This window comes from Leptodactylus fuscus, chromosome 3 (assembly GCF_031893055.1).
Source record: "Leptodactylus fuscus isolate aLepFus1 chromosome 3, aLepFus1.hap2, whole genome shotgun sequence".
Lineage (NCBI taxonomy): Eukaryota > Metazoa > Chordata > Amphibia > Anura > Leptodactylidae > Leptodactylus > Leptodactylus fuscus.
The window spans coordinates 177,359,323-177,375,239 of NC_134267.1; the positions used below are offsets into that span (position 1 = coordinate 177,359,323).

The following is a 15,917-nucleotide window of genomic DNA, read 5'->3' on the forward strand; positions in this document are numbered from 1 at the left end:
GAATCCGCATCAAACCTGTTGATCGGTTGTATCTATTATTACATCTAAGCCTAGTGGTCTAAGTGGTTGGAGCTGAGCTGTAATACCATACACAACCTGTGCAGGTCACTGCCTCTATTTTTGGGAGAAAACAGGCTTGTTCTTCTAATCTAAAGCTAAGGCCCAGTTCACATCTGTGTTCGGGGAGTCCTCTTTTTAAGCACATAAAAGCGGTTGCCTTGGAACACATGTGGACCCCATAGACTATAATGGAGTCCATGTGGTTTCCGCACTAAACATGCGGAGAGAAAAGTCCTACGCTTTTCTATGCATATAGGTTTCCATTCGGGGGGTCCCCAAGTGGCATCCCAAACGCAGATGTGAACCGGGCCTAAGGAGAGTTTCATGACAAATAAAAGAATGTGGCATAGACAAAAAAAAAAAAAGAATTAAAGGACAGAAACCTCTAAAGAAGTTGAGTAGATAGCAAACAGTTGGCCCACAGTAATATAAGGCATTGTCATATTACATTATGATTTTCGGTATAGCACATTCCCAGGTTGGTAAGCCTTTCTGCATTTTGCTCGGTAAGTCAGGAACATGACCAGCTTCATCTGAGCAGATGTCCAGATACCTGTTGAATTCCTGTTGAAAGTGAAGGTGTTAGCAGAATATGGTAGTCTATTTAATGATAAATCCGCACAAAATAAACAATTGTGTCGTCTGTATAATATCTATGGAGGGTGGCAGTATCCACAGTGAAGGAGGCTTGGAAAAGAGAAGAGACTTCAGGCTAATGAATACAGCGGACTCATAAATATTTCTGCTGTATTCTTTATTCGCAGCTATTACTGATAATATCTGCCATTTAGCATTGAGCCCAGAGGACTTGTTACTGTAATATGCGGCCCATAAATAGAATATCATATTCTCATCGTAGATCCATGTTAATCAACATCTTGAATCCTATTGTAACTTTTCACTAACCCCGGTGTAAGCTCTCTAAATGCGTTCATAGATAGACATACAGTCATGTTTTAAGGAGAACTCCACTTAAGGCTAGGGCCACACAGGACGGAAACGCCGTAGGAAAAATTCTAGCGAATCCCATGCCCGCTTTGTGGTAAAAACTGCAGCATGTCAATTATATCTATGGTTTCCCCATAGATATAATTGTAACAGAAAGAATGCGGAGGAAAACACTGAATTTTCTGTTTAAAGCGCTGCGAGAAGAACCGCAATGCGTTACCACCGAGCTTTATTGCTGCAGGACGTTCTGTGGGGTCTTAGGCTAAAGCTATTATTGGACTACGGAAAAACAGTCTCAAACTCACTATTAAGGTATTGTGAGGTAATAGAGGATTGGTCCTTAGACCTTAGAATAGGGACCTGTCCTGAGTTTTGCCCTGAGCTGACAGACCCTTGATAATACGCAGGTGTATGTATGAGTCTGTAGAATATAAGGGTCAGTGTGCTAGTCATTAAAACATGACAAGCCCAATCAGGGGTGAACCTACCCCTTTTTCCGCCCGAGGCGAAATACAGAAAGCCCCCCCCCCGGAGGAGGGGGCGGAGCGAATGGGCGTGGCCGAGTGAAGGGGGCACGGCTTAGTGCCGTTCGCAGGCAAAAAGCAGGTACGGAGATGACCTGCTCTCTGCCTGAGCGTGAGGGGAGGCTGCTGGAGCAGCACTGCTCCAGTGGCCTCCCCAAGCCACCGCTCGGTGCTAAGCCAGTCCAGGACAGCTTGTCCTGGAATGGCTTAGGTAATCAAAAATGCCGCCCTCCCTGGGGTCCTGACATAGCGCCGCCTGAAGCGCTCGCTTCAGGTCGCCTCATGGGAGGTGCGGCGCTGAGCCCAATGACAAAACACACTCATATGCATGTAACCTAAGTCACATCTTCCATCCGTCCAGTCATAGTCATGTACAAAATAAAAAAAAATAAGAACAAATAAAATAGTGCTCCTATGGCACTGAACATAGCAAGGAACACTGATCAGTGCGGATGAGATCTACAAGGCCGAAACAGATCCTAACACAGATGGATACTCTGCCTGGCCAATATGGAGCCAAGAAATTGACTTGGAATTGGAGGATATTTACATAGATTTCTATACAAATGTGACTATTGATGTAGTATGATAATAATAGGACATTTATGGATGAATGGACATTATTTTTATCTCTTCTACATCTCTGCATAGTTGACAGCTAAAAGCATGGACACAAGATTATATGATCTATCTTCGTCTGTTCCGTAGTTTAATGCGTTGAGTTCTGCCATCTGTTAATATATTTTTCTTGCAGGTGAACGGATCTGTCTCTGGTTTCCTTCAGAGGCTGTGCTGTGTAATATAATTTTAATCTCATTCCCACAAGCCTTGTAATGTATTGTAGCAATGCTTGACCCACTTTACTTCTTTATCAGAATGTTTTAATGCTTTCATCTAACTGTACCTAAAATACTTCCAGCCTTACGTAAACAATCACATTATTTGCATACAAAATACATTTTATATTAATTAAACTGTAAATCTCATTGTCTGCTTTCATAACTAATGACATGGAATAGAAGCAATTTACAGCAATGTAAATAATACATGAAAAACATAATGCAAAAAAAGGTACATTTTATTAAAAGGATGAATCGTATACATCGACACCCAAAGTACTCCGAATGCACACAAACCATTTCCGCTAAAAATGCTCCATACAAAAGTATATTTACACCTTAAAATGTTCATGTGTATAACACAGAAGGTAATGCACAATGGATGAACCATCACCGCACAGTGTAAGACAAGTCACAGGGAATGTTTTATGGTTTTAATTACACCGAAATTAAACTTATAAATTCTCAGTATGAAGCTGAACTGGATTTAGGAAGTTTTACTTAAATAGGCTGCTCTTCTAGTGGGCGTTTTAGGGGGGATTCAGAGCTCGGGCTCACATAGGTCACAGATCCAACTGGGCTGAAAGTAAAACTACAGGCAGATTTTCACAGTTACTTAAAGGGAGTCTATCAACTGGAAACAAGTGCAAAGGGGGAGAGTCCAGGGCTCTGAGATGTCCAAATGCATTTGATCCCTATTTGCATATTTCTAGAAATTATTTTTTCAAGGAAATGGTGCATCTATTGGACTACTTAATTTAAGACAATTTATGAGACTCCCTTTAAAAGATTGCACTGGGTAATTTAAAGGAATACTCCATCTCAATGTTTTCATGCTCCCTTAAATGAATCCTAGTTGCTGTTTTCAGGCTGGTGCTTGATATGGGGACAGTGCTAATGTCTTACCTTATGAGGTATACTACTATATGCCTCAGACTACACAGTCTCATCTATTACCAGGGTAACTACAACTAGCATGGGCCCATTCTGTGCCCTTGTGTGCCCCTGATTTAGGCCCATTGCACATGACCATGTTTGAGCCACCAGCTGTGAATGAACGGTACTGGCCGTGCTTCCTCGGCCCCATTTATGGCCCATGGGGGCCTTGGAAGCATGGAAGCAAAACCAGACAAGAATAGGACCTGTACAGAGTTTTGCAGCATGGACTGATGACCCATACACTGATGATCCGTGTAATATACAGTCATGTGTGTGGGGCGACAGAAATTAATGGGTCAGTGTGCTATCCGAGAAAAACCCAGATAGCACTCTGACCTAGTCCACGATTGTGTGCAACGGGCCTTAATATGTAGATACACAGAAGTTTTTTCCGCAGGAGTCTATGGGGTCTATTTATAAAGACTGACATATTCCTGGCACCAACAGATGACCTGCCTGGTTTATAAGGAAACATGTAGCTCTTCATAAATGTGGCAGTTCCTCTGCTGGCTTTGTGCCTGTACTAGAATCTATGCCGACTTGTAGCTGGTGCAACTTTCAGTGATCATTTGCTCCATTAAATTGTCCTAAATTGTTGTTGTAGCTAGCATATAAAAAGTCACAAGCTCGAGGTTTGCAAGTTATTTTATACCAGGTATCTGGCCTACAGACAATAATAAATCTCCTCCTATGAGAGGAAAAACTGTTGCATGCTATACTATGGAAGGGTGCAATGAATTGCTATAAGGAGTCACTATGTGGCAGCACACATAGGGGCAGATTTATATATATTACAAAAAAAAAAAAAAAAAAAAAAAAAAAAAAAAAAAACCTAGGGGGCCACACGGTGGCTCAGTGGTTAGCACTGCAGCCTTGCAGTGCTGGATCCTGGTGTTCAAATCCTGCCAAGGGTAAAAAAAAAACCATCTGCAAGGAGTTTGTATGTTCTCCCCGTGTTTGCATGGATTTCCATCCCATATTCCAAAAAAAAGACATACTGATGGGGGGGGAGAATCTACATCAAAAAAACTCCAAACATGTCTTACAGATCAACTATATTAGAAACCAATCATGACACAGCTCTCATTTTGAAAAGCACTATAAATGAAAGTTGGGCTGTGATTGGTTGATATGGAACAACTACAATAGTTTTACTGTAAGACACTGTATAAATCTGCCCCATAGTGTGTATATGGCTCTGCAGTGTGGACTCGGGCACTGGGACTGTGGAATAGGCTTTGCTGTGTGCAAGCGAATATATAAGTAGTGCCCGTGCACATCGGGACATCAGATCAAGCCGATTCTGTATGATTAGCCAATTTATACAGAAGAACTTGCCAATTATAGAAATATACAGACCCTGGTAGGTTTTATAGATAAACTGACAAATTAAAGACCAAAAGTGACCCTACAAGAACACAGTACACATAGAAGAGTTTATTCGGGCAATTACTGCGTCTATGGTAAGTCATCCTGTCCAACTAAGGAAACGTGTTTCATCAACTGGAAAATTTATTGGGTATCTTGGGAATTCTTTCCAGTGAATGTTGGTTATTACTTTATTTCATATATGTAATGATAGCCGGCGGAGTTTGCTTTTAGGGCATTGAGAAAAACCTATTATTTTATAATGATCATTTTAATAACTTTTGATTGTTATTGGGTAAAGCATCTCTGAGTCTATAAACCCTGTGAGCAGAATAGTTGTCCCTAATGGATAAATGACCACAAACAATGTATTTTTGGATACTGAACAAGCAATTACACAGATACAGACGTATACTGTACAGCAAATTATCTGACTGTCCAGACATACAAAGACATAAAACATAGAAAATCACCCATTATTACAAATATATTAACTGTTTTTATGCAAACGGAAAATAAAGTGCATGAAGAGTATCTACAGTATCTGAAAGGTCCTGTGAGCTCCAAATACAAAATGTTCATGCGGTAATTTAATATACTTAACATTTGACACTGACATTTATTATAGATATCATCTCCCGCTCTCCCTGGATATCTTCAGGTACCATCTTCTAACCAGTCGTATTAAATGGAATTGTTGGAAAGTTTGCTTGTGTTTAGGGTTGAACTTCTATCTCTTATCTACTGCAGAGATCCCTGGGCTCCCATCCTACCACTGGGTATAGCAAAGTGTGGTGCTAAAGAGTTTTTCCAGGAGGTTTTTTTTTTCTTTGTAAAAGTAAAAAAATAAAAGCAGCACACACCAATCCCCCATTACATTCACACATTACTGGGGTTTGCTGCTGGTCTCTACTCCCTGGCCCTTCTCGGCATATAGGAAATAACACAGTCACCAAAACTTGCCTTGGTAAAATCGAAGGACAACAGTCCCATCTGTGGGAAATCCCCCAACCCAAATGGAAATGCCCACTTGTGGACACAGTTAGCACTCAGCTAGTCACTGTCTGAGGTAGGTCCCACTGTGGTCAGGGAACAGTCAGGAAAGAACAGGAGCAGAGAGCAGAGATAGGTGTCCAACGCAATATTGGAATTGGAGCAATAGGGGATTGGTGAGTATTACTTCTTTTGTTTCTTTACCCCTTAAACCATGTAAAGAATTACTCTGTTTGCAAAGTTTTGTATGATCCACCAAAGAGACCATTTGTTTCTAGCAGTTCTTCCTAACTTTGCTATAGGATGAATGTTTTCCCAATTCTGTGAACCCCCACTCTCCCATCATCTCAAATAAACTTGGTATATTGTAATGGATTCTTTCCTTTTATATTCTGGCTGAGATATATTGATTGGTTTACCTGTGCTTATGTCAAGCACCTACTCAAAGGCGTAATGTATGTAACGGGGCCCTCAGTTACCATGTGCTACCTATACTATTGTTGTATTATGTTGTACAGAAGCCTTTGGGCTCCCTGAGCTTCAGGATTCAATAGCGATTTTTAATCCTGCACCCCCTATAGCTATGCACTTGTATCTATTATGACAGTGATAGCGCTTGATGTTATCTTGTAGAAAACCTGGCTGGTAACAGTGTTTTATACAGTAGAATCCTGACATGACTACATGTAGGTGCAGAGGGTCCATTCCATTGAGAATACACTCAGAAGAACCCCGGACTGCTATATGCTTTGTGGGACCCTGGTCAAATAGCATTTTATGAGGTTGATGAGTCAATTTTTTTTACCTGTCAATGTAGTAAGGTATAAAAACATAGACCAATACTCATGCCATGTACGGTATCCACTATTCTACGCTACTGTTTTTCGAGTGGTTTTGCAACTCGATCAACCTTGACTGTACTTTACACTAGATCCTCAAATGTCACTCACATTCCAGGCCTATCATGAGAAAATCAGGATTATTTCCAGCTATTTTTATTGCAGTGTTTACATTAGTGACTGAAAACCATATGTTGGGCCAATCTTAAAATGATTATTCGCATATTTTGCTGTCAACGCGGCCTCAACCTGCTCAGCAGATATTTGAAGGTTAAATCTCGATGCGTGCCATGTTTTATTCAATATGTCCACACACAATAAACACAGCCATAGTGAAAGGCCATTTCAGAGCTGTCATACTAGCGGAGCCGGGCTTTAGTGCCGAGGAGACCTGCAATTAGTAATCTCCTTGCCCAGCTGTTTTATGTCACACCAGCCCCACAGCGGGCACCGACAGGCACTTCCACCAGCTATAAGCAAATAGTATTGATGAAATTACAATAAATGCCACCTCATGCTCAGCATATTGGCAGCAGCTGATGTGCCTCGCTGCAGGACCGTACCATGGAAGTAAATGTAAATGAGGAGAACACAAGAAGCCAGCTGACACATCAATTAATGGGCATTATCCACGCTCTAGCTGTCCGACTCACTGATACCATTAATATGTTATCTGCTTGTCTCGCTGTAGATATATCAATCCCTACTAAAACTGTCAGAGCCTCCACAATAAAACTGGTACCTGACACACCAACAATTCATGAATGTATCAGAGATACACATTGTTTAGCAGTGAGAATTCCTATAAAAACTAGAGACTGCAATTATTTTATACCGATCATATATTATTATTGCATTAATATGTAGTACGTGTCAAGACGTACTTATCTTTTCCAGAATTTTCCTTAATAACCCTCACCTATAAAAGAGGTCTACAGTAATACAATAAATAGAGGTGGGGAGGGAGGAGGGGGGTGCAGCTGCAGTTGCCCTTTTTGTGTCTGTGAGACTGCATGTGTGAAAGGAGAAGGGAAGGAGAAGTGGGAAGACATCTGGTCAGCACAGCACTGCGAGGAAGAACCTGCCCACCTACCTAGCTGGCATGGACTTCTTCAAAAGCTTTGTAGATGAATGGAAAGACCTAAACACAGATTTCTGGCCACAGTACATCTAATCTACATCAATAGCTGCCAACACATTTTTCTTTTGTAGGTAGATATGTTTTTAGTTTATTTCTGTAACTAGAGCATGTAATGCTTCTATCAGAGGATACTAGCTACTCTAGTGCTGTAGTGGGGAACATCTGTCATGTGTCCAATCCATTACCTTCTATCGCTTCAACACACAAGCTACATACAAGAACAACACTGCTACAGTATACGAGATGAGTAACAATCTCTACTGTTGTGAACGGAGAATAAAATTAGGTGGAAGACAAAGTAGATATTTTGCTTACAATGGTCCTTAAGAGACGGTACAGACAGATGGAACAGGTGGGTACCTAGATCAACTTGTAACCCATAATATATTAAGATCCCCCCCATTGTCACTTGGCTACAGGCAACACTTGACAGCATTATATTTTGAGACATGTAATAGCAAGGCCAGCTAGTGTTTATGAAACAAGGGAGCTCATGTTCATCAATGGATGTCAAACAGTTGGGCAGTAACTTTGGATAAATGAATACATTGAGCATATCTATTATCATATTGCACTCTTTTTACAATAAAGGTATCCTACAACACTGATTGCATGACCTCCAATGTCTCTTATCATGAGTCTTGCGTTGTTTAGGATTACAGTCTTGCCCACCCGTAAATCCAAGTAAAAATTGTTTTTTGTAGTGAAATTTCCATATATAACCTTATGATATATGTAACGTGCTCCATAGCCTAGAAATAGGATGGGTGCTACTTTCTTCATAAGCATCCCTAGTCTACCTCTGTGCAGATCATAGGGTATGGGGTAGCAGCAAGCAGTAAGGCGCTATTCCCATTGCATTCAATGTTACATTTGGCACGAGTCACTAAAATCTCTGAACATATGTATGTGATGTAAAGTGCTGGCTAATGCAACTGTATGCCATACTGTTTGCCTTTGGCAATACCTCAGGAGTCTACAACTTTTTAAATTGACAATAATAACATTTCTATATACATCACCTCTAAGCACACTTTTGTACAGGGACAAGTCGTAAATGTATATATGTATATATACATTGTGTGATCACACTTACTGAACTCAGTACAATGACACAAATGATACCTTTGGTCAGAATTAATGAAATGCAATCTACGTACATAATATAAAATACATTCTTTGTATGTTCTTATTAGTTTTACTGGTAGAGTTAGTGTAATCTTATTATACCAAGGTATCATTGCTCCCTGACCCCATAAAAGGGAAATGTATTGCATATGGTACAGTATGTCAAAAGATGATTCTGGCGCTAAGTCTGTGATCCTCACCCACAAGTTGTACATCTCTGGTCTAACCTACTAAATGGGTTTTACAGGATATTGATGATCTATCCCAGCACCCCCAATGATCAGCTGATTGAAGGACAGCTGCAGCTCTGGCTAGCTCGGCATCCCTTTATTGTTTACCAGCTACAGCTTTCTATTTGCTGTGACCATGTCTGTACCACTTGAATGAGACTGACCTGTAAAAAGCTGCCAGAGTCCATTCAACTAACCCCAAAACTCCTATAGACCCCAAACCCCTATAGACCATCAACATCAAAGTCACAGAGAACCTCATGTTAAATGATAACGCAGAAATGTGATCTGACATGCACGTTCTCGGGCTCGTGTTTTTCTCCTGATTTTTTCATACAATCATCTTCAACCCGACGGCCATTTTGGACTTTCCTATAGCCGTTTGGATCACTTATTTTTCCTGGAAAACAAAATACACAGTCCATTAATGTAAATATGCTAAGTATTTCTTTCTACAATTAAAGGGTTTTTCCAATTTTATGTAAATGAATTGTATATAACACACACACACGCAATATATATATATATATATATATATATATATATATGCCTCTGCCTGTGACTTCGTCTGTGTGTTGTTGTTGGCGATGTTCCACTTATATTTAGCCAATTGCTGCTGTCCATGATCTGCCAGCTCCCGCATCTCAGCTCTGCTACATCTCTGCATATGCACAGCTCGCCCAGCTGTATCTACATCTCTGTATATGGAGAAAATACCCAGCTGTGCTACAGCGCTGCCTAAGCTCTGCTACATCTGGCTATTGGGATTACAGGGGTGTTCTTATGTCAGTGTCTGAGAAGCTTCTGTGTTAGAAACGGCTGAGCGGATGTTGCTGAAATTTGCCACAGATCCCCCCCGCCCATCAGAGCCTGAACACCACATTCCCCCATCTTACTCACACAAACTCTACACCCCATATACTCCTCTTGCCCACACACAGTCTGCATGTTCTCTACTCTCCTGACCTTCCATGAGACTCCATTTTCAGCAGCTTCCACACTGTACGGTTCAATACTATATAGCTCCGTCCACAAAATAGTGTGTAGCTCCGCCCACACAATAGCATGATCCTGTCCGAGAACGGCTCAAGGACCTTTGATGACGTCATCAAGTGTCCTTTAGTGTAGTATGAACATAAATTCGTTCATAGTGGTCGTGGAGCCATGTGATTTCCCGGGATAAAAAGTAGCCTATGTTTTAATCGAGGTTACAATCTATCTATGTGCCAAATTTCATTCAAATCCTCCATTCAGCCATTTTTGCATGATTGAGGAACAAACATCCAAATACACAAACTTTCACATTTATAATATTAGTAGGATATATATTGGAGCAGATTTATAAAAGTCTAAAATAATAACCATCTTTGTTGCCCATAGTAACCAATCACATTGCAGCTTTCATGAGAATTGTAAGAAAAGAAAGCTGCTCTATGAATGGTTGCTATGGCCAACAAGGACAATAAAGCGGGCTTTATTCTGTAGAGGCGTGCTATTGGGGAAATACGATGTATGGGGGCCAAAAAAGGGGTATTATACTCTGTGGGCTTCACTATATTGTGTGGGGACAACTCTGTAGGGGGTGTTATACTGTATGAGGACATTAGGGGGCATCATACAGTGTGGAGCAGTGTTGTGTAAAATATGGAGGGGTGCAGCATAAGGAGCCTAGTGTTTTCCATGCTGCGCAGACAAGATAGTACAGCATGATGCATTATTTTATGCAGATTTTTTGTTCTATAAATAAGAGGTAGTACCTGTAAAGAGAGGACATGTAGATAACAAGCACTGCAAAAAAGTTTTGCTGCTGGTCCTTCCTTGCTGAAAATTGGAAACCATATCCACTTAAGACCAAATAACTTGAAAACCACAACCTACTAACCCTAAGAACTGTTTACAAATGTTGTCAACCATGCTAGGGAGCTTGAACCTGCAATCCTTAGATTGGTTATACGATAAAATACAATACTGATGCATTGCAGTCTGTGGTGAAGTCACTATTACTATTGGGCTCTGCCTCAGACAGGGCGCAGTGGTAATATTCCTAGGGCAGGTATGAGGGACAGATCAGAGTCTCTGTATAGATCAGCTGTGGGGGCTGCAGGAAGCTGGTGCCATGGACAGGGAAAACTTGTGCACAGTAAGCCAAATGTTAGATGGTGTAAAGGTAGACAAAAATGTGTAAAGATGAATCAACTTTATTATCCTGGTCAAGTGACTTGGATACACTTGATGTATTTTTAGATATCTGTACTACAGTTACACTGCCTAAATATTAGATAGGATTAGAGATGAGCGAACAGTGTTCTATCGAACACATGTTCGATCGGATATCAGGGTGTTCGCCATGTTCGAATCGAATCGAACACCACGTGGTAAAGTGCGCCAAAATTCGATTCCCCTCCCACCTTCCCTGGCGCCTTTTTTGCACCAATAACAGCGCAGGGGAGGTGGGACAGGAACTACGACACTGGGGGCATTGAAAAAAATTGGAAAAAGTCATTGGCTGCCGAAATCAGGTGACCTCCATTTTAGACGAATAGTGGATTTCAAATCCGGGTCATATGAGAATGTGAACTTTGTGACTATGAGACAGGGATAGCTGTACAGGCAGGGATAGCTAGGGATAACCTTTATTTAGGGGGGAATGTTATTAAAAATAACTTTTTGGGGCTCTATCGGGTGTGTAATTGTGATTTTTGTGAGATAAACTTTTTCCCATAGGGATGCATTGGCCAGCGCTGATTGGCCGAATTCCGTACTCTGGCCAATCAGTGCTGGCCAATGCATTCTATTAGCTTGATGAAGCAGAGTGTGCACAAGGGTTCAAGCGCACCCTCGGCTCTGATGTAGCAGAGCCGAGGCTGCACAAGGGTTCAAGCGCACCCTCGGCTCTGATGTAGGAGAGCCGAGGGTGCACTTGAACCCTTGTGCACCCTCAGCTCTGCTACATCAGAGCCGAGGGTGCGCTTGAACCCTTGTGCACACTCTGCTTCATCAAGCTAATAGAATGCATTGGCCAGCGCTGATTGGCCAATGTATTCTATTAGCCTGATGAAGTAGAGCTGAATGTGTGTGCTAAGCACACACATTCAGCTCTACTTCATCGGGCTAATAGAATGCATTGGCCAGCGCTGATTGGCCAGAGTACGGAACTCGACCAATCAGCGCTGGCTCTGCTGGAGGAGGCGGAGTCTAAGATCGCTCCACACCAGTCTCCATTCAGGTCCGACCTTAGACTCCGCCTCCTCCGGCAGAGCCAGCGCTGATTGGCCGAAGGCTGGCCAATGCATTCCTATGCGAATGCAGACTTAGCAGTGCTGAGTCAGTTTTGCTCAACTACACATCTGATGCACACTCGGCACTGCTACATCAGATGTAGCAATCTGATGTAGCAGAGCCGAGGGTGCACTAGAACCCCTGTGCAAACTCAGTTCACGCTAATAGAATGCATTGGCCAGCGCTGATTGGCCAATGCATTCTATTAGCCCGATGAAGTAGAGCTGAATGTGTGTGCTAAGCACACACATTCAGCACTGCTTCATCACGCCAATACAATGCATTAGCCAGTGCTGATTGGCCAGAGTACGGAATTCGGCCAATCAGCGCTGGCTCTGCTGGAGGAGGCGGAGTCTAAGGTCGGACCTGAATGGAGACTGGTGTGGAGCGATCTTAGACTCCGCCTCCTCCAGCAGAGCCAGCGCTGATTGGTCGAGTTCCGTACTCTGGCCAATCAGCGCTGGCCAATGCATTCTATTAGCCCGATGAAGTAGAGCTGAATGTGTGTGCTTAGCACACACATTCAGCTCTACTTCATCAGGCTAATAGAATACATTGGCCAATCAGCGCTGGCCAATGCATTCTATTAGCTTGATGAAGCAGAGTGTGCACAAGGGTTCAAGCGCACCCTCGGCTCTGATGTAGCAGAGCTGAGGGTGCACAAGGGTTCAAGTGCACCCTCGGCTCTCCTACATCAGAGCCGAGGGTGCGCTTGAACCCTTGTGCAGCCTCAGCTCTGCTACATCAGAGCCGAGGGTGCGCTTGAACCCTTGTGCACACTCTGCTTCATCAAGCTAATAGAATGCATTGGCCAGCGCTGATTGGCCAGAGTACGGAATTCGGCCAATCAGCGCTGGCTCTGCTGGAGGAGGCGGAGTCTAAGATCGCTCCACACCAGTCTCCATTCAGGTCCGACCTTAGACTCCGCCTCCTCCAGCAGAGCCAGCGCTGATTGGCCGAATTCCGTACTCTGGCCAATCAGCACTGGCTAATGCATTGTATTGGCGTGATGAAGCAGTGCTGAATGTGTGTGCTTAGCACACACATTCAGCTCTACTTCATCGGGCTAATAGAATGCATTGGCCAATCAGCGCTGGCCAATGCATTCTATTAGCGTGAACTGAGTTTGCACAGGGGTTCTAGTGCACCCTCGGCTCTGCTACATCAGATTGCTACATCTGATGTAGCAGTGCCGAGTGTGCATCAGATGTGTAGTTGAGCAAAACTGACTCAGCACTGCTAAGTCTGCATTCGCATAGGAATGCATTGGCCAGCCTTCGGCCAATCAGCGCTGGCTCTGCCGGAGGAGGCGGAGTCTAAGGTCGGACCTGAATGGAGACTGGTGTGGAGCGATCTTAGACTCCGCCTCCTCCAGCAGAGCCAGCGCTGATTGGCCGAATTCCGTACTCTGGCCAATCAGCACTGGCTAATGCATTGTATTGGCGTGATGAAGCAGTGCTGAATGTGTGTGCTTAGCACACACATTCAGCTCTACTTCATCGGGCTAATAGAATGCATTGGCCAGCGCTGATTGGCCAGAGTACGGAATTCGGCCAATCAGCGCTGGCTCTGCTGGAGGAGGCGGAGTCTAAGATCGCTCCACACCAGTCTCCATTCAGGTCCGACCTTAGACTCCGCCTCCTCCAGCAGAGCCAGCGCTGATTGGCCGAATTCCGTACTCTGGCCAATCAGCACTGGCTAATGCATTGTATTGGCGTGATGAAGCAGTGCTGAATGTGTGTGCTTAGCACACACATTCAGCTCTACTTCATCGGGCTAATAGAATGCATTGGCCAGCGCTGATTGGCCGAATTCCGTACTCTGGCCAATCAGCACTGGCTAATGCATTGTATTGGCGTGATGAAGCAGTGCTGAATGAGTGTGCTTAGCACACACATTCAGCTCTACTTCATCGGGCTAATAGAATGCATTGGCCAATCAGCGCTGGCCAATGCATTCTATTAGCGTGAACTGAGTTTGCACAGGGGTTCTAGTGCACCCTCGGCTCTGCTACATCAGATTGCTACATCTGATGTAGCAGTGCCGAGTGTGCATCAGATGTGTAGTTGAGCAAAACTGACTCAGCACTGCTAAGTCTGCATTCGCATAGGAATGCATTGGCCAGCCTTCGGCCAATCAGCGCTGGCTCTGCCGGAGGAGGCGGAGTCTAAGGTCGGACCTGAATGGAGACTGGTGTGGAGCTATCTTAGACTCCGCCTCCTCCAGCAGAGCCAGCGCTGATTGGTCGAGTTCCGTACTCTGGCCAATCAGCACTGGCCAATGCATTTCTATGGGGAAAAGTTAGCTTGCGAAAATCGCAAACTGACAGGGATTTCCATGAAATAAAGTGACTTTTATGCCCCCAGACATGCTTCCCCTGCTGTCCCAGTGTCATTCCAGGGTGTTGGTATCATTTCCTGGGGTGTCATAGTGGACTTGGTGACCCTCCAGACACGAATTTGGGTTTCCCCCTTAACGAGTTTATGTTCCCCATAGACTATAATGGGGTTCGAAACCCATTCGAACACTCGAACAGTGAGCGGCTGTTCGAATCGAATTTCGAACCTCGAACATTTTAGTGTTCGCTCATCTCTAGATAGGATTATTAAATCTGTGTCATAGTGCTTTCAGCTTGAATAGGAAGATGAGTAGGATTTTTAATATGAGGAAAGCAGATCAAAGGACAGAATCTAAATAATCTTTAAAATGACACATATACACCAACAATGGGCTGTCATAGTGTCCATCACTTTGATGGGAAAAATAGCAGTGCATGCAGCATTATTCTTCTCATCAATTACGACAGAATGTGTAATGTAGGCTCCAAACAGATCCTTCACTGCCAATGTAAACATAGCCCGATGCAAGCATCTCATAAACCCTCAATTACAATCATCATTGGACATAAAATTGTTTTATACGTAATCCAAATAAAACAATTATGACTGTATAAATTGTGTTAGTAATGTCATCCTCCACCCAACTGCATTAATACCAGAGTTACGTTATAACAATTGTAATATATAGAGTAGCTGCTTTATGACAATGTAACTATATTGCTGCCCTAATACGTACCTGTTACATCATTGTGTCCCCCCCTGTCACTGAAGGGCAGGCTGTCATCGTAGTGCATGGGTATAGAGGGGCATGAGTTCTGGATAAATTCCTCCTGTGTCGCTGTACAGAAAAGAAAATATTATATTTCATCTGTAGATTGGGCACTTGAGCTGTAAATGATCATATGCAGCAATTTTACCTTGAGGACATGTCATTTGCAGGCTGCCCTTGCTGGGATCTTCATGTACAGACTGCGAAGACTCCCTTCCTGAATCTGTCTCTTTTGCCGGTTTTCCTAAAATCTCATTTTCTTGAGCACTTATATTTCTCACCAGGAAGTACGTGCACATTTTACCTTTTCCTTTTACATCGATTTCTCCCCGTGCAGTTATTTCAAATTCTTTATCTTTAAGACATCTCAAGAGAGAGATAAGACAAAGAAAGATTATTTATGAGCTTCTCTGGGGCAAAATGTCTCAACAATGGAAAGAATAAACCTCATTCAGCGTTCTTCCTTCATAAAATAATTCCCCTGGGTTTTCTTTTTACAACCAGAAGACATAAATGGAGCT

General features: G+C 43.0%; 1 protein-coding gene across 1 annotated transcript in view; it reads right to left on the reverse strand.

The window, feature by feature from the left end:
* Positions 1-9,230: 9,230 nt before the first annotated feature.
* LOC142198045 (guanylate cyclase soluble subunit beta-2-like) overlaps positions 9,231-15,917 on the reverse strand; it is a 60,089-nt gene continuing 53,402 nt past the window's right edge. The window contains exons 14-16 of the mRNA XM_075268845.1: positions 15,545-15,762; positions 15,364-15,465; positions 9,231-9,409 (exon numbers count right to left, since the gene is read on the reverse strand). Of these exons, the coding sequence (XP_075124946.1) occupies positions 9,273-9,409; positions 15,364-15,465; positions 15,545-15,762 (457 nt within the window). The 3' untranslated portion in view covers positions 9,231-9,272. The remainder of the gene's footprint in view (positions 9,410-15,363; positions 15,466-15,544; positions 15,763-15,917) is intronic.